The sequence below is a fragment of the Gracilinanus agilis genome, chromosome 1, assembly GCF_016433145.1.
Source record: "Gracilinanus agilis isolate LMUSP501 chromosome 1, AgileGrace, whole genome shotgun sequence".
NCBI lineage: Eukaryota > Metazoa > Chordata > Mammalia > Didelphimorphia > Didelphidae > Gracilinanus > Gracilinanus agilis.
This window is the reverse complement of record NC_058130.1, coordinates 238682317-238700901: the sequence shown is the minus strand read 5'-3', so window position 1 is coordinate 238700901 and position 18585 is coordinate 238682317. Positions and strand designations below refer to the sequence as shown.

At 34.8% G+C, this 18585-nt stretch overlaps 1 protein-coding gene across 1 annotated transcript in view; it reads right to left on the bottom strand.

The window, feature by feature from the left end:
* The window catches only part of CAAP1 (caspase activity and apoptosis inhibitor 1), a 69462-nt gene that overhangs the window by 47676 nt on the left and 3201 nt on the right, over positions 1–18585 (bottom strand). The window contains exons 2-4 of the mRNA XM_044657490.1: positions 17579–17785; positions 13081–13165; positions 11363–11438 (exon numbers count right to left, since the gene is read on the bottom strand). Of these exons, the coding sequence (XP_044513425.1) occupies positions 11363–11438; positions 13081–13165; positions 17579–17785 (368 nt within the window). The remainder of the gene's footprint in view (positions 1–11362; positions 11439–13080; positions 13166–17578; positions 17786–18585) is intronic.

Sequence of the window (18585 nt, the reverse complement as noted above, 5' to 3'; positions counted from 1 at the left end):
AGTTAAGTGCCTACCTCTGTGACAGGCACTGATAACACAAAAACAAAATTAAACTATCCATGCACTAGAACAATAGCATCAAACTCAAACAGAAACAAAGGGCACTAATCTATGCCTAAGGATCCCTGAAGGCCATGTACTTAGTTTTAAAATATATTGTTATCTATATTTTATTGTGTTTTGTTATAAAGGAATATGTGGCTAATAGAGGCTTGTATTAGAGGGCAGGGGTACCAGTTGAGTCTTCTAGGCAGGGAGGCTATCTCTTCAGTACAGGATGATTTGGGTCAGCTAAAGGTTGTGTGAGCCTGGCTGAAATGTTTTAGTCAGCCTCCCTGCTGTCTCTAAACTCCCTTGAGGGGAGGAGCAAGAAGCCCCTCCCTTCTGGAGAGAAACTCCAAGCCCAGAGGAAGTGTTCACTTCCCCACCAAAACAGATGCCTGGTTTAGCCCTTAGGGAACAAGGGAAAGCTATCTTTCCCTCTTTAGCCTTGGCCCTAGTTGATGGTATAATGAATCAACAGAAGCTCTTTGAATAAAGGCCAAGGGGTTTACTGAAGGCAAAGGTAAGCTGAGGGAAGAGAGTTAAGTTCTGGAAACTGTTGCTAAAGGTGAAGCCAGTGCTGGGGGAGGGTCACAGAAGGTAGAGGTCAGGCTGAGGGAACCAGCCCCTCAGCCAGGGATAAATTTCACTGCCCTGATGTAGAAAGGTCTAGCGCAGGGGTTGGCAACCTTTTTGGCCATGAGAGCCATAAACGCCACATTTTTTAAAATGTAATTTCGTGAGAGCCGTACAGTGCTCACAGTGTGCGCTCCTGTAACAGTGCGCACTCCTGTAACAGCACCTGAAAAAAAAATTGACTTTATGGCTCCTGCAGAAAAGAGCCATATCTGGCCATACGTTGCTGACCCCTGGTCTAGCAGATTGACAGATGAGGGTGATGGCTTGGTTTGGGGTTGTCCCAGTCTGCCTAAAGTAAACTAATTTCCCACGTTCTCCTCCTACCAAAATTCCCTCCTCCCAGGGCCCAAAAGGAGAGATGCAGGGGATAGCAGGATGTCTGGGTCAGGAAAAGGATATCAGCCCCACAGTTGGTTCTCTAGGAATATTTATAGTCCTGCCTGAGACCAGGGTCCCACTAGGTCAACTTTCCCTTTCCTTAACTGTCAAGATTGCTTCTGTTGGTTTTGCAAATGCAAGAGATTCTTGCAGTAATCCTGCATTACAATCTTTATTTTTGTCAAAATATTTGCCAATTACATATTAATCTGGTAATTTCAGACAATCAACAATTCTCATTGTATAGTTCTAATTAATTATTTAAGAGGTAAGATGGGTTATTTTAGAACTTAAAAATACATGACCTTGATGATTTCTGACAGTCTCCTAATATTATTCATTGCTTTCCTACAACCTGTAATTTGCATTTGAATTCTGGCTATTACTCATTCAAATTGGTTGGCTGATTTTTGTCTTCTTCCTCAAGGAGGAGCTCTAAGCCTACCACAGCTCTTGCTTCTACCACCCTTATGGTCACTGGAACAAATTATTTTCATCTGTCCTTTTGCCAGGAGGAAGTCTTTACATGCCCAGTGTAGGCATCCCCTAACTCATTGAGGAGTTTGAGGCCTGTCAGTCACTCTCAACCTGGTTTAGCCTGCTTGCTTCCAATTTGCCAAGGTGTGGCTGCTACACAGGCAGCAGCTTCTTGGAACCACAGGTGAGAGCTGGGTAGCTGGTGGACATCAAAGAAGGAATGGAGCCCAGAAAAGGGCTCTGTAAGCCCTCACACCAGAGGTACTTACTAGTCTTTCCTGATCACCCTGTACACCTAACTCAGAGGCAGCTAAGCAGCCCAGTGGATAGAAAGTCCAGAGTTAGAAAGATCTGAGTTCAAATCCTCCCTCAGACATTAACTCTGTGACCCTGGCTAGGCAAGTTACTTAACCTGCCTGCCTCAGTTTCCTCAACTGTCAGATGGGAATAATAATTCAATTTAACTTGGTAGAGAAGAAAGATATTTTTCATTTATCACAATACTTACCTGATGCTCAATTTTGTTTTTCCTCATTGCTGTACAAATTCAAGAAAAGTGATTTTGTTCATCACCAGGCTTTTGCATTATTTGCTAATAGTCTTGGTTTTTGTGTTAAGTGAGATTATTTCTTCCAGCCAATACTTCTAATATTCTGCTCAAAGGGAATAAAATGGCTATTAACGTAAGTTTTATCTCTAGAATATTTAGAGTTCTTACTGTACTATTATGTCTACCTGGAACTTTGTTGTAACTGCGAAAATAATGCATAAAAAAATTTTTTTGAGTTACCAGGAGATGGTTTGTCTAATTTGAGGCAAAGCAAGGTCAGGGTCATTGGATTCTAGAATTGGAGGGGAGAGGGTAGGCAGAAAGAAGACTAGAAAAGTAGGAAAAGGTAGGTTATGAAAGGTTTTAAATGCTAGAGGATTCTGTATCCAATCTTAAAAATAAATCATATCATGAACTCCTACATAACTACTAATTATGCAGGTGAAGAAACCAAAACCTAGAGAATGTAAGTGACATGTCCAAGATCACACATCTAAGTAACTAGCTAAAAAACAAGTAGTATAATAAAAAAAAATTAACATAAGCTCTTGATTTAACTATCTACATTCACCCACTACACCCTTGTGGATTAACATTCGACTCCTATATAGTGAATAAATTTATAAAAAAACATTACTATGAACTAAGCAAGGACTCTAAAAGTGACATACACCTGTTCCCTTGGGATCTTATGAGCTAGGAAAAAAACACCCTTGTAGAAATACCTATTAAAAATTTAATGAAAAATTAAAATAGAAAATACATAAATGGGAAAAATCCACTCTACAACATACTAGGCAAGTAGTCATCCAGACACAACTGGAAAAACTCCAGGAACCTTCCAAGTCACCAGTTCTACTTTTGAACTACTCAAATTGTTGGTAAATTTTTCCTTGTATTGGGTATAAATCTCTGAAAATTCCACTCACTACTCCTAATTCTATCCTCTTGGACCAAGAAGATCAAATACTAAAATGACAAGAATTCAAGGCTACTTACAATCCTAAATGCCTTCCTCTCCCAAAGGCAGAATAGTATAAAGGAGAGAATACTGAATTTAGGATAAATTTTAAATTACAGGACCTGACCTCAAATTCTGTCTCAGAAACTTACTACTTAAAATGGGCAAGATGTTTCTCCTCTTGGGACTTATTTCTCATTTATAAAAAATAGGTTGGACTAGATGGTATCTAAGATCTTTTCCATCAATAGGCCTATAATCCTATGATTAGATCCAGGCAGATATGATGTTATGGTTCTCTTAAGGAAGCCTAAAATTGCATTCACTTTTGGAAAGCCATACTATACTACATGGGTGACTTTTCATGTGGGAACAGTGAAAAGGATGAATTTGGAATCATAAGAACTGGGGTCAAATATCAGCTCTGACACTTATTACAATGTTCAATAAGCAAATCAATAAATACTTATACAGCACCCTGGAGATCAAAGTAAATAAAACAATACTCACTCATAAGAAGCTTACATTCTAATACAAACAAGTGTAGATAAAAATATATGCAGTATGAAAATGAAGTTAAGAAAAAAAATTAGTTAAATTCAAGGTAGATTAGGAGGGAGAGCCCTAATAGTTGTGGAGATCATGAAAAGATTCATGTAAAAGAAGAAGTCTGAGTTGCATCTTAAAGGAAAAGGGGGACTCTGTGAAGCAGAGGAAAGTCTAATACATTGCAGTTATGTAGAATAGCCAATACAAAAGTAAAGACAGGAAATAAGAGTATTTACATGTGAACAAGAGAGGCCAATCTGCCTGAATTGCTAAGTGTGGGAAGGAGAATAATGTCCTGTAAGGTAGAAAGATTGAGGGCCAGGCTACAAAGAGTTTCAAAAGCAAAAGAAAAGCTGGAATGTTACCACAGAGACAATAGGAAGGTCCTGGAGTTGACTGAATAAGGAAGTTCACATGATCATATCAGATCTCAAAAATTTCTTGGGCAATAGTTTGTAGGATGGACTGAAAAAGAGAAAATCCTGATTCAATAAACTAGGCAAGAGGTAAAAAAGGCCTGAACTCAAGTGGTAGTTATATGAATAGAGGCTACTGGTATAAATGGCAAAATTGTTAACTGAGTATGTGTGGCAAGACTGAGGAGACCAGGATAAAGTCAAGTTTATCAACTAGTGAAATTGGAAGGATGATAGTGCCTTCAACAAAATTAGAAACTAAAAATGAATGGTATGGAAGAGAAAGACACTAAGATATTTATTTTATTTATTATTTAATATATATTTTGAAGAGTTCAATGTATCTCTAAGGATTTCCATTTAATTTCTCTTGGCCTCAGTTTCTTCATCTGAAAAATGTGTCAGAAAGAAAGGGATTCTCTGGTCTCTCCCAGCTAAGAACATGCTTTTAATAAACCTCTGGCTCTTTATTCAGAAAAAGTGACATCTGGCAGCTCCCCAAACTTATATTTGTGAGTTGGTTTTTCTGAACTCATGTTAAAATTCATATTTTGTTGTTGTTAGGTCATTTTTAGTCATGTCCAATTCTTCATTACCCTATTTGGAATTTTCTTGGCAAATATAATGGAATGGTTTGCCATTTTCTCCTCCAGACCATTTTACAGATGAGGAAACTGAAGTAAATAGGGTTAAGTGATTTGCCCAGGGTGACACAGCTATTAATTGTCTGAGGCCAGATTTGAATTCAGGAAGTTGAGTCTTCCTGATTCTAGTCCTGGCACTCTATCCACTGTGCTATCTAACTCCCTTTCTTATTAGAAATGGCCCTTCATTCTAGGCTGCTGAGATCTTTGGGATTTTGAATGAATTTTAGCATGTGTGTTAGCCACCCCAACGAGTTCTGTGTCATCTGCAAATTTGACAATCAAGTCTTTTACAGTTTTACCCAAAACTAAAGAAAAAATGTTCTACAGCACAAGGTCTAACACAGAAGCCCAAGGATTCAACTAGACACCTCCCTTCATACTGGCATCAAACCACTGATTCTTTGTGTCCAGTCAATTAACTCTGAATCCAACTAACTTATATTATCATCTAATCCATGTTTCTCCATCTTTTTGGTCTGCAAGGCTAGCAAAAGATTGTCAAAGCTTTTGCTGAAAGGAAAAGTATGTACTGTATGCTATCTACCAGAAGCCTAGTTAATTTTTCAATAAAGGAAATAAGTTTAGTTTGATAAAATCTATTCTTGAAAATACTGGCTTTTATCCCCCAATCAATAAATAGGCAAGGGACATGAATAGGCAATTTTCAGATAAAGAAATCAAAACTATCAATAAGTACATGAGAAAGTTGTTCCAAATCTCTAATAATTAGAGAAATGCAAATGAAAACAACTCTGAGGTATCACCTCACACCTACCAGATTGGCTAAAATGACAGCAGGGGAGAGTAATGAATGTTGGAGGGGATGTGGCAAAATTGGGACATTAATGCACTGCTGGTGGAGTTGTGAACTGATCCAACCATTCTGGATGGCAATTTGGAACTACACTCAAAGGGCTTTAAAAGACTATCTGCCTTCTGATCCAGCCATAGCACTGCTTGGTTTATACCCCAAAGAGATAATAAGGAAAAAGACTTGTACAAAAATATTTATAGCATGCTCTTTTGTGGTGGCAAAAAATTGGAAAATGAGAGAATGTCCTTTGATTGGGGAATGGCTGAACAAATTGTGGTATACGCTGGTGATGGAATACTACTGCGCTCAAAGGAATAACAAATTGGAGGAATTCCATGTGAACTGGAATGACCTCCAGGAATTGATACAGAGTGAAAGGAGCAGATCCAGAAGAACATTGTATACAGAGACTGATACACTGTGATAAAACTGAGTTGTAAAGGACAGAATTCTGTACTAGCAGCAATGCAATGACCCAGGACAATTCTGAGGGACTTATGGAAAAGATGCTACCCACATTCAGAGGAAGAACTGCAAGAGTGGAAACAGAGAAGAAAAACAACCGCTTGAACACATGGGTTGATGCGGACATGGTTGGGGATGTAGACCCAAAACTACCACACCAATGCAACTATCAATGATATGTAAATAAGTCTTGATTGATGACACATGTTAAAACCAGTGAAAATGTGTGTTGGCTATGTGGGGGGGGGGGGGGAAGGGGGAGGTGAAGGGGAAAGTAAAAACATGAAACCTATAACCATGGAAAATTTTTCTAAAAAAATATTTAAATATTAAAAAAAAAGACTGAGGGACTTATGAGAAAGAAAACTAGCCACATTCAAAAGAACTGTAGGAGGAGAAACACAGAAGAAAAACAACTGCTTGAACACATGGGCTGATGGGGATATAATTGGGGATGTAGACACTAAACGATAACTCTAGTCCAACCATCAAAATATGGAATTAGGTCTTAATCAATGATACATGTAAAACCCAGTGGAATTGTGCATCAGTTAAGGGGGGTTAGGGGAGTTTGGGGGAGAGGGAAAGAACATGAAACATATAACTATGAGAAAATATTCAAAATAAAAATTTTAAAAAATAAAGTAAAATCTTTAACTATATAAAAAAAAATGCTGGCTTTTATTTCTCTTTTTAAATGCTTGCCCCACATCTTTTTAACAATGTATTTTAGAATTTTGCTGTCAAGATCACCAGCCATAAAGTTTAAAGATTCTCCCCTATTCTCTTTTCTTGAAAATTTGTGACTGTTGCCTGTTTCCAGTTCTGTGGTACCTCTCAAGTATTTCTTGACCTTTAGATGGTAATTGCCAGTAGGTAAAGAATTTCTCAGATGCTCTTCATTTTGACAGAGAACTCAAGGAGGTGTCCAGATGGTTGAAAACTCCTATTACTTCTATATTCTTCCTCAATGTAAGATTTTGTTATAATTAAAATTAATCTTGGGACTTCATATTAAATTAGTCATTTAATAGTAAAAATGAAAGAGGAAAAAGATGAGCAGTCTAACTAGAAGGTCTCCAAGACATACTGCTTTTCTTTTACCCAGGTTCCCAGTTGTGCTGCGCAGCTACCTCTTTTATATTGTTCTGCCCAAGTCACTTCAGTCAGGTAAGAGCAAGACTGCTCAGCAGAAAGAAAGGAGAGCTGATTCCACAAAGAAAAAATGGCAGAGAGAGTCCACACTTTTCCCACTAGCCTTTTAAACCTAGTTTAATTCCTCCTACTTGGGAGTTTCTAATTGCCAGGGTTTTACTTTATTCTTTTCCTTAGCAGACATTTCACATACACTGACTTCTACTGTTCAAGAACTGCATTTGCCACACTGGCAATCAAGACACATGACTCAAAGGCTCTCAACCCAATGAGGTAAGTCTTTCTAGAATTGGGGTCCCCTTGATATTTAATTCACACAGTTTTCAGGCTATTTCCAGAAGACCTTGTATATTTCCTAGTCCAGAGTACCATATTCCCATAACAATACTGCTTCTGCCTGTATCTCCACCAATCCTCACTCAAATGTACATCATACCACAATATTCCTTCTCCTTATTCCTTTCATTCTCTCTACTACTTTACCATGGTCCCTCATCATTTTTTAACATAGATCTCTGCAGTGGTCTAATTGGTTTCCCTGCCATGAGTCTTTCCCTTCTCCAATTCATACTACACTACAATTCAGCTTAGAGTAGTTAGGTGGCACAGTAGAGTGCTAGGACTGGAGTCCAGAGGACTTGGTTCAAATCTGGCCTGAGATACTTCCTAGTTGTATGATGCTAGTCAAGTTATCTAACTCCTTGCCCTTCTTAGAGTTGTTACTAAGACAAAAAAAGGTTTTTAAAAAATTATTTATGGGGCAGTTGGGTGGATTGAGAGCCAGGCATAGAGACGGGAGGTCCTAGGTTCAAATTGGGCCTCAGACACTTCCCAGCTGTGTGACCCTGGGCAAGTCACTTGACCCCCACTGCCTACCCTTACCACTCTTCCACCTATAAGTCAATACACAGAAGTTAAGGGTTTAAAATAAAAAAAAATTATTTATGGATTTCATCTCAGATATACTTTATGATCATAGAATGACAGATCTAGAACTGGGAGGGACTTCAAAAGCCAGGTAGTCCATTAACCTATAATAATCATTCACTGCTCTATATGAATCACTGAGTTTACTCTGCCATAGGATATTACAGTCAGACATCAGATCCTACATAAATCTCACATACTCATGAGTTCAAAATTATTTCCTATGAAAATCTCTCATTTTATTTTTGGCAGATCTGTGATTTCACTGATATATGGAACTCTCAGTGAGAAAATTTCCTTTAACAAAGTGTATCAGTACCTCCTCTTTAAGTACAATCTTACAGAGAAGCCTAGAACATGAGAAATTTAAGTGACTTTTCCAAAGTCACTTAGTCTCTATCATAGGCAGGACCATAACTTAGGTCCTCTTCATAATTTCTTGACTTTACAACATTTCTTTCATATAATACCTTCTCTCTACTACTCTACCATGGCCCCTCATCACTTTTTACTTATATCACTGCAATGGTCTAATTTGTTTCCCTGCCTTGAGTCTCTTCCTTCTCCAATCTATCCTTCACACAGAAATCAAAATAACTTTCCTTATGGTCAGGTTTGACTATTTTACAACTTAACTAATAAATTCCAATTAATCCGATATTACTATTATCTAGTTTATCTTATAGCATCTAACATAAAAAATAAAGCTCCGGGGGCAGCTGGGTAGCTCAGTGGAGTAAGAGCCAGGCCTAGAGACAGGAGGTCCTAGGTTCAAACCCGGCCTCAGACACTTCCCAGCTGTGTGACCCTGGGCAAGTCACTTGACCTCCATTGCCTACCCTTACCAATCTTCCACCTATAAGTCAATACACAGAAGTTAAGGGTTTAAAATTAAAAAATAAAAATAAAAATAAATAATAAAAAATAAAGCTCCATGGCTTAGCTATAAAACCCTTCACAACTCAATCCCTTCATACACAGTATTGTTCAGCCACACTGAAGGAATCGCATTCCTGGAATATACTTTTTCCTCATATCTGCCTCAAAGAAACTCTCACTTCTTTGAAGATGCTGTCCAAGTAACACTTTCTTAAGGATGCATTTCCTGATCTTAATTAGTAATACCCTCCATCCCTCCCATGACCTGTACAAACATACACATACATGTATACACATGCATTCTCTCTCTTACTTTGTCTCTCCCTAAAGCACTTATGCTACTTGAGTGTAAAAACTGCTGCATTTTTTGTCTACCCCAGCATCAAGGACAGTGCCTGGTACAGAGTTAAGCTCTTATGAATTGCTGAATGATTGATTTCTGACTCTAAAGCTTTATTTCTATAGCTGCATTTTAATTTATCTCAATACTCATATTTTGATGCATTTGTTTATCTAAGTCTGAGGGAGTGTTTTATAACTGATTTGGGATAGTCTTCAGTCATCTCTACTGATAGTCTTCCTGAGCAGGAGCAGTTCCTGGTAATCTATCTTTATATATCTGGCTTAGTAAGCACACACACAGATATTTTTGGTTTAAAGTCCTCTTCATCAGATTCTTAAAACTTCAGGAGAAATATATGAATAATAATTAACAATCACATTATTTTATTTTAAGGTTTACAAAATTATTTTCTCACAACTTCCCTGAGAGAGAAGTAATATAACTAGGATTACTCTTCATTTTACCTTTGAGGGAAATCAGATAAGGTGAACTCAACTCTAAATCTATGGCCTGAATCTGAGGGTCTTGCCTATAGAATGTGCCAAATTCAGGATTCAAACCAGAATCTCCTTACTCTATACCAAGGATACTCTATATGCTATCCTACTTGGAAGTTGTAAGCAACAGTTGCAAAAAGTACAACTTTTAAGTATTTTTTAATTGCAGGAAATTATGCTTCTGAGGAAAGAAATATTTTAAATGTAATAATGATTATTATTTGTATTGCTTGTTAATTCACATGATAAGGTTATATGTATCATCTACAGCAAAAGTTCTTAACTTGAATATAACTAAAAATGAATTTTATCATGTAATTTAACATCAAAACACAAAGTACAACTGTTCTTATTGGTGGAAAACAAAGAGCATTATGAAGAAATAATTCAGAATTTCTTTGTTTTGAGGATTATATAAGACATCTATTTTAAATATAGGACACTTTATTACTTCATATCAAATATATTTACAATTTTGTGAGTCATAATTATACAGCAAAAGGTCTTAAAGACGATAAATACACAGAGTAAGAGTGACTTGTTGCCTGTCATTCAGTGTTTCTCACATACTGTGATTATATTATGATGTAGTTTTAGACTATCATGAACACTGAACCCAATAAACATTTCCTTATTTATTAATCACATTTTAGAAACTCTTAAAATTTTTTATAGCTGCATTCACCAGCTAAAAATAATTTTTTAGGATAAACTCTAAGTACTTACAGGGGTAGGGTTTTTGTTGTTTTTTATTTTAAATTCATGAGGCAGTTTGGTGTACAAGAAGGTTCACTATGAAATAGTCAAGAGTCCAAGTTGTATGATTTTAGAGAAAGTCACTTTCCCTTTTGTAGGTTGGTTTCTTCCTAAAATGAAGGGAGTAGATATTTTCTACTTTCTATTCCAGTTCTAAAATTTCAATATTCTATTGTGACTCAAAGGCTTAAAACTTGAAAGAGTTAAAACTTGTTCTTTAATCTAGCTTTACTTTGATTCGTATTAAGAAACCTAACCCCTCAAAAAGGAAATACTAAGTGTGTTTGATTTTATGCAAGCAAACACACATATTTTTCACATAAGACGAAGAATTCTTATTCTGAAGAGGTGGTGTGGTGTGCTACATTATGGTAGCATGCTTTCTTAATATATCCTTAAGAAACAAAATACCATAGGACCAAAGTTGTTGGGGGATTTTAAAGGTATCAACTTAAAAAAATTAAGAGGCAAAAATGGCATGCATAAAGTTGGGCAGGGATGACATGTGATCTCATTTCAATTTTGTTTTACAACTTGCATAATAACTAAGCTACAAAATGTCAATCAATACTAGTACCAAATTTCCCTCTTTCAAAATTAAGCCCACTTGACAAGAGAAGAAAAAAAAGGGCAATAGTAGTACATTAAAAATGATAAGAAGTTGAGAACATTGTGGGCAGACATCCACAGGTGCTGATACTGTTCTTTGTACATAAGGAAGGATTAATAATTGTAAAAGGTTAAGCCAAAAAGCCAATAAATTCTCCCATATTAATCAATTACATGCTGCAAATTAACAATTATATACTGAAGTTAACATTCACATAAAACAATATAAATAACTCAAAATAAATTTTTTTCACTCACTGACTGACTGATTCTGATCCCATCTTAGATCCATCATCTGCTTCTTCTTCGGTATCAGAGTCGATCCCATTCTCACCTTAGTAAATGAAATTAACTACATGAAATTTTGTGCCTTAACTCCATTAACTTCATTTTAAATCCTTAGGTGTTATCTTTTTTGAATAAGGTGAGGGAACCCAGACTGAAGAACTTTTTAGTTGTTGAAATTTTATTTTTGTTATTGCTCCTAAAAAATCAGTATTTTATTCCTTATTAAAGTAAAATTAGTTCTCTTTTCAAGCTCTTAATTCCTCTGTGTGTGCATGTACACACACACGCATATGAGAACTGCCTCAGTTGTATTCAAAGGAATTATTTTTGTCTTAATTAAATTATTATCTCTAGAAATTCAGTATTTATATTTTCTTTGAACAAAAAAAGCTAATATGAAAACTTCTGTATGCTTTCAAGGAGAATTTTTTTAGAATAAGAAAGACATAAAGGTAGTATTCTTAGAAATGAAAAACAAAAAGCTGACTTCAGAGTCCAAAAGACCTACTTCGCACATATGACACAAAGATTGTGTGACACTGGACAAGGCAAGTAACCTCTTAGTGCCCCAGGGAATTTTCTAATACTATAGTGGGCAGAACAATTCTGGATCTATACTGTTACAAGGAATTTCCTCACAGCAAGTTTCTTACACTAATGAATTCACAGGTTCAGAAAAAATAGATAAAACTTATATTGTAAGCCATGGGAGGCAAGGCACATACAGATAATTATTTGATCAAAGAAGATAGTGACCTAGATGGTTAAATAAGTAACAGCAAAAAATGCAAGAATTATTTTGATATTGCTAATATGTGACAAGGTAATCAGTTATTACAGAAATTACTGGGGATATATAATTATACAAATTTATAAAATAAAATAGGTTAAGTGTAGCAATTCACATTCATATAAGACTTTAAAGTTTACAGAAAAACTGTTACAACATGAGGAACATCCAAGCTGGATAGAGCAAGTAGCAATTAATACCAATTTTAGAGGTGGGCAATGTGAAGTTCAGAGAAGTTAAAGGGCATGCTCAGGAACACATAATGAACAGCAATGCACACAAATAAAGGAATTTTAGACATAGGCTTTTATATATTTTCATGTCACATTTTAGGGTTTTTGTACACCACTGAATTTTTTATATTAAAAGGTTAAGCCAAAGTCCTCAGTGTTTGTATTTTGAAGGTAAGCTTCACTTCTAAAGTGCTCACAGAACTAGAGCTAAAGATCTAAATGAGTTTGAAACTACCATTCTTCTTGATAATAGAGATGATACATAATAAGGTCTTAACTTTACAAAACTTTGCATACTAAAGAATAAAAATTCTGTCTCCAAGTTCATTATTTTTATCATGCTGTCCCAGGCGAATGATGAGGCAAATTTCTAACTTCTCAAGAACTACTTTTTTCTGAGACATTCTGATTAAGTATATCAAAGAATATTTTTGTGTTAAATTAATTTTTCATCGCTTAACATAAACTGTATTCTATTTCACATGTAGATAAGATAAAAAAAAAATGAATCTTAGCAATTCTATTCCATATCTGGTACTCTATCATATATGACAGAATATAATATCCTGAGTAGAAGTATCATGTAAGGTGAATATAAGAGGTCTGTTGTCTTATAATTCTAAATAATACTAAATTATGCTTAATAAAGATATATGTAGTCTTACCCTCAAGAATCTTCAAGAGTTTTTTTTCTGATAGAAGTTCTAACTGGTCCTGGCAGAGCTTTTTAATTTCTTCTATTGAACAATTCTAAGGAAAACAACACACAAACATACATTAACACTTCCAATACACATTTGGAAACATTTTTTTAAAAATGACTAATTAGCTAAATCACTCAAATATTTAAGTCTCTGAAGAGGTTTATATAAACTACTTCTTAGCTTGAAATCTAAAAAGGATCTTAAAAGTATTAACTAGCTAGTGAAAATCAGATACATCTTTTCAAGATGACATTTGAGTAAAAAACTTCATTTACTATAATAAAAAAAACTGAAAAACAGGGTAATCTTGTATTTACAATACATTCAATAGTAATCTTATTTACAATGGGAAATCCTTCTGATAAAGGAAGTGTGGCATAATAGATAAAGATCTGGATTTGAAGTTAAGAGACCTGGGTTCATATCCCAAATCTGATAATTAGCTGGGTAACCTTGAGTAAGTCAGTTAACCTCTATATGACTCCCTAGGCCTTATCTAAGTCAGATATGGTTTGTGATCCTTGTTGGTACAAAAGGTCTCCATAAGACATCAAAGATCCTTCCTGTATTTGTGAAATCCATCTGATAAATGTTTTGACATTCACTGCATCAACAAAAAAAAAAGAGATTAAGCAGGTCCTGGAATGTAAATAAACATTAATAGTTATTCTTGAATAAATATTATCTCCAATTCCTCTAGAATTGTTTTTTTCTTATCATAGTAATTCTGGATAAAGCCAGTCTTAAACACTTTTAAAGAAACACAATTTTATCATCTTAAAGCAGGGGTTGGCAATGTATGGCTCTTGAGCCATATCTGGCTCTTTTGAGGGCCAGATATGGTTCTTTCTGCAGGAGCCATAAAGTCAATTTTTTTTTCAGGCACTATTACAGGAGCGCGCACTGTGAGCACTGTATGGCTCTCACGAAATTACATTTTTAAAAATGTGGCGTTTATGGCTCTCATGGCCAAAAAGGTTGCCGACCCCTGTCTTAAAGTATATGAAGAAATCCATCAAAAGGATATTCAGAACATTGAAAGTATTTTAACATATACAGTTGCCTGAGAAAGTACCTATAAGTAAAAAGATATAAAAAAAGTCATTCCTCTCTATATCACAGTCCACTTATCACAGCTTCACTGTATCGTGGGTTTTTAAAAAAATATATCTAATTCTGTATTGCAGAGTTTTCGCTATATTGGGGGATTTTGCAGATGAATACCATACTGTATACAATGGAAATGTAGTACATCACTTCCACTTATGCAAGTTTGCCAACATGAAATTGTACACTAGTGACTGATAGAATGAAAGGAGACCAACCGCATCTCTGTGATCTGTATCCTGGGTACTGATTGGCTCTGTAACTGTAGCATTGGTCTGTTTGCTCTCCCGTTACTTCACAGATTTTCACCTATTGCAGGGATCTCTGGAACCTAACTCCCATGATAAATGAGGGATCATTATATAGTAGAATTTTTTATTATAGCAAAATATTGGAAACACAAGGATGCTCATCAAATAAGGAACTGCTGAACAAAATTCAGATTACAAATGTACTAGGATATTACTGCACCAAAGGATAATTATTTTATATTCAGGGAAACATATAAACCCACATATAATGAAATGAAGAGAATTAGATCAATTTATGCAAATAACCACAATGATATAAGAGAAAGAAACTCTGAAAGACTTCAGAAGTCTATTCAATAGTTACCAATCATAATTTCAGAAAACTATTTAATTAAGCAAGCTTCCCACCTTATGGCAGAGAAGCAAAGGAGACTAGGTTGCAAAATGACATAATAACCTGCAGATATAGTCAATGCACTAATTTATTTTACTTGATATATTTGTAATGAGATAGGTTCTATATAAGGTAGTAGAAGTTAAGAAATTTATGAGTAATAAAGTGTTGCAAAAAAAGAAAGAAAAAAGCATCAATGAAACACTGAACAAAAGAAATAGAAGTGATGAGAGGACATTCAGAAGAGGATATAGAAAAGCAGGCCAGTTTTACTAGTGTTAAATTTAGCATATGCTTTATTTATTTTAAACCCTTCCCTTCCATCTTAGAATCAATACTGTGTATTGGTTCCAAGGCAGAAGAGTGGTAAGGGCTGAGCAATGGGGGTTAAGTGACTTGCCCAAGGGTCTCATAGCTAGAAAATGTCTAAGATCGCATTTAAAATCCAGGACCTCCAGTATCTGGACCTGGCTCTCAATGCACTGAGCCACCTACCTCCTCCCCTTAAAATACACTTTTAAAAAATCGATGCCATAGAAATTCTGAGTTTCATATGCAATTCTGTTTTCTGTTCCTTATATATTAAAATGTTCATGTTTGTTGATGTATTTAAATTTTTTCATGAAAAGTTTTTAAGTAAAAAAATATAAACTAAGATGATCCTTTAAAATGTTGTGAATGGCATTTGGTATGTGTTTCTATATTTCTTTATATTCATTTGCTGAATGACTACTTTTTCAAATGAACCTAGTAAACTAAAATTATCACAAATTCCAAATTAGTGGAATGAAAATTAATAAAATTTAGAGATCAGTTAAAATGTTTTAAGTATAAATTTTTGGCCTACTCAGGTTTGAATGGTTCCTCATAGCCAATATAAGATGATGATAATAACAACAATAACTCATTTATATATTACTTAAGTTTACTAAACAGTTTACTATAAGGTAAATAATATAAGTACTATTTATCCCATTTTATAAAAGAAAATCTTAAAGAGGCTAAAGAACTTGGACTTAAAAGAATTTAGAACTAAAAGTGAATTTAAGAGATGTCCAATCCTCCCTAATTTTAAAGAGAAACAAAGGTCCAGAAAGGAGAAAGGACTTGCCCAAAATTAAACAAGTAGTAAGCAGCAACGGTAAAATTTGAGCTCATATTCTCTGGTTGTACCTCTAATAATTTTCTTCTCACTAAGCCATTCTGCCTCCAGAGGGCTCAATATAGCACAACTTGTCTAAATTGTAACTCAAACCCAAGTTTTTTTCGGGCTTTTTTTTTTAAACCCTTACCTTCCGTCTTGGAGTCAATATGGTGTATTGGCTCCAAGGCAGAAGAGTGGTAAGGGCTAGGCAATGGGGGTCAAGTGACTTGCCCAGGGTCACACAACTAGGAAGTGTCTGAGGCCAGATTTGAATCTAGGATCTCCCATCTCCAGGCCTGGCTCTCAATTCACTGAGCCACCCAGCTGCCCCTCAAATCCAAGTCTTAATGGTAAGTGAAATGCCTTAATATAATGATTCTAGAATATGCTTTTATAAAGTTAGACTTTTATCTCTCCAAGAGGTAAAAAAAAATTTAATTTCACAAATTATTTCAAATTCTGGGAATTCATTACTAATCTGGGAATAATCATCTTTCTTGGAATACAAATTTAGAATTAATTTACACTATTTAATGTGTTGTTTTTGTTTTTTTCAATTAAACAATGTCATTAACAAGTTTTAAGAGATAGTAAAAGCTAGTTCCAGATAAACTATAAAATCCGAACCTATCACTATCACTTACTATGAATTTGTATCTACACCCAGCGACAAAAATTTTTTCTTCTTGGTAAATTTTCTACTTTTCTTTTAAATACAACTACCTTCTATTACTTGAAAGGAATATAATTCTGATTGTCAACTCTTCAAAATATCATTGTACCATTTAGAAAATACCTTTCTTCTGCTAAGTCTATAGGGCTTCAAACTTAGCCATAAAATATCATTTAAGAAAAAGATTATCTCCATTTTTGTAAAAAATTAAGCACAAAGAAGTTGTCATTACAACAAGTTAATAGCATCTCTAGAATTCAATTATTAAAAGTGATATAACTCTATGACTTTCACAATCTGGCAGAGAAGATAGGATAAAAATCATACTTAGTAAACTTTTCATTCAAAAGGGCTTATAATTCAACATTTTGTATTTTTCGTAAAAATGTGAAATTCTATGTGCAGAAATTTTGGCAAACACAGACCTGCTATGTAAAAAATGCTAGAATTTTTAAAAACATGTTTAACTAATTACATAAAGGTATCAATTTCTTAAAATATGGTGGGTATACACTGAATTCCATGCATAATTCTAGTTTACTTAACACTAGTATTATAATTCTAGATAATTGCTTTAAACATCAGAGGTTCTATAAATGTCTGAGATATACACAGTAAAACTTTTCATCTTCAATCAATGCCATAAAACAAAATGTTGTTTTAAAAATCCTTTCTCAGAAAGATCAAATCTTGTCCAATAACAAGAGGTCTAACTGAATAAAAAACACTTAACAGGGTCAGAGAAAGTCTCTCAATTTTGGCAAAAACAGCATCTCTCCACCCAACCTTTTCTGGAAAAAGACATAAAATTAAGACCTTTATTTTTTCAAAACAAGAATCTTATTCATTCCATAAGTATTTTGAGTCTTGACAAAGATTTATCTCAGCACCTTTAAGACATCAGGAAGCATCTTCTGCAATTTCTTCTCTCCTATGACGTAGAAACACTGCTGAAGCATTTCTTTTTTATCTGCTATGTAGAAGCTAACTGGTTTTAGTGATACAGTGAGGTCTAATCCACCTTCTTCAATATCACTAGGCTCCTCTAATTCTTTCTCTTTCTCTCTTTCCACAGATGGCAACGGACATTTCATTTCCTGAAGTAAAAAAAGATTTAGATTAGTTAAGGTAAAAATCAGTTGATACACTTTTAATATATTGTGTGTGTGGTAGGAGGGGGGGTTCAGACTGAGAGCTCCCTCCATTAATAAAATCACAAGCCTGGATAATTAAAAAAAAAATTTAAGATGTACTTTACCTTTCTCTGATAAAAGGTCTAATTTTTCAAATTTATAGAGAAGTCAAATTTAAAAGAATACAAGCCATTTCCCAAATGACAAATGGTCAAATGATAGGATATGAACAAGCAATTTTCGGAAGAAATCAAAGGTATCAATAATCAGATGAAAAAATGTTCTAAATCCCCTTTGGTTAGAGAAATGCAAATTAAAACAAACTCTGAAATCATCAGATTGGCCAATGTGACAGTAAGGGAAAGCAACAAATGTTGGAAGGGATGTGGCAAAATTGGGACACTAATGCATTGTTGGAGGAGTTGTGAATTAATATAACCATTCTGGAAGACAATTTGGAACTATGCCCAAAGGGCTATAAAACTGTGCATATAATTTGATTCTACATTACCACTACTGAGCCTGCATAAAAAAGAGAAAATAAAAAAGGGTAAAGGACCTACTTGTGCAAAAATATTTATAGCAGCTCTTTTTTGTAGTGGCAAAGAACTGGAAATTGAGGGACACTAATTAGGGAATGGCTAAACAAATTGTGGTACATGTTGGTGATGGAATACTATAGTGCCATAAGAAACAATGAACAAGTTGATTTCAGAAAAAGCCAAAAAGATCTATATGAAATTATGTAGAATAAAATAAGCAGA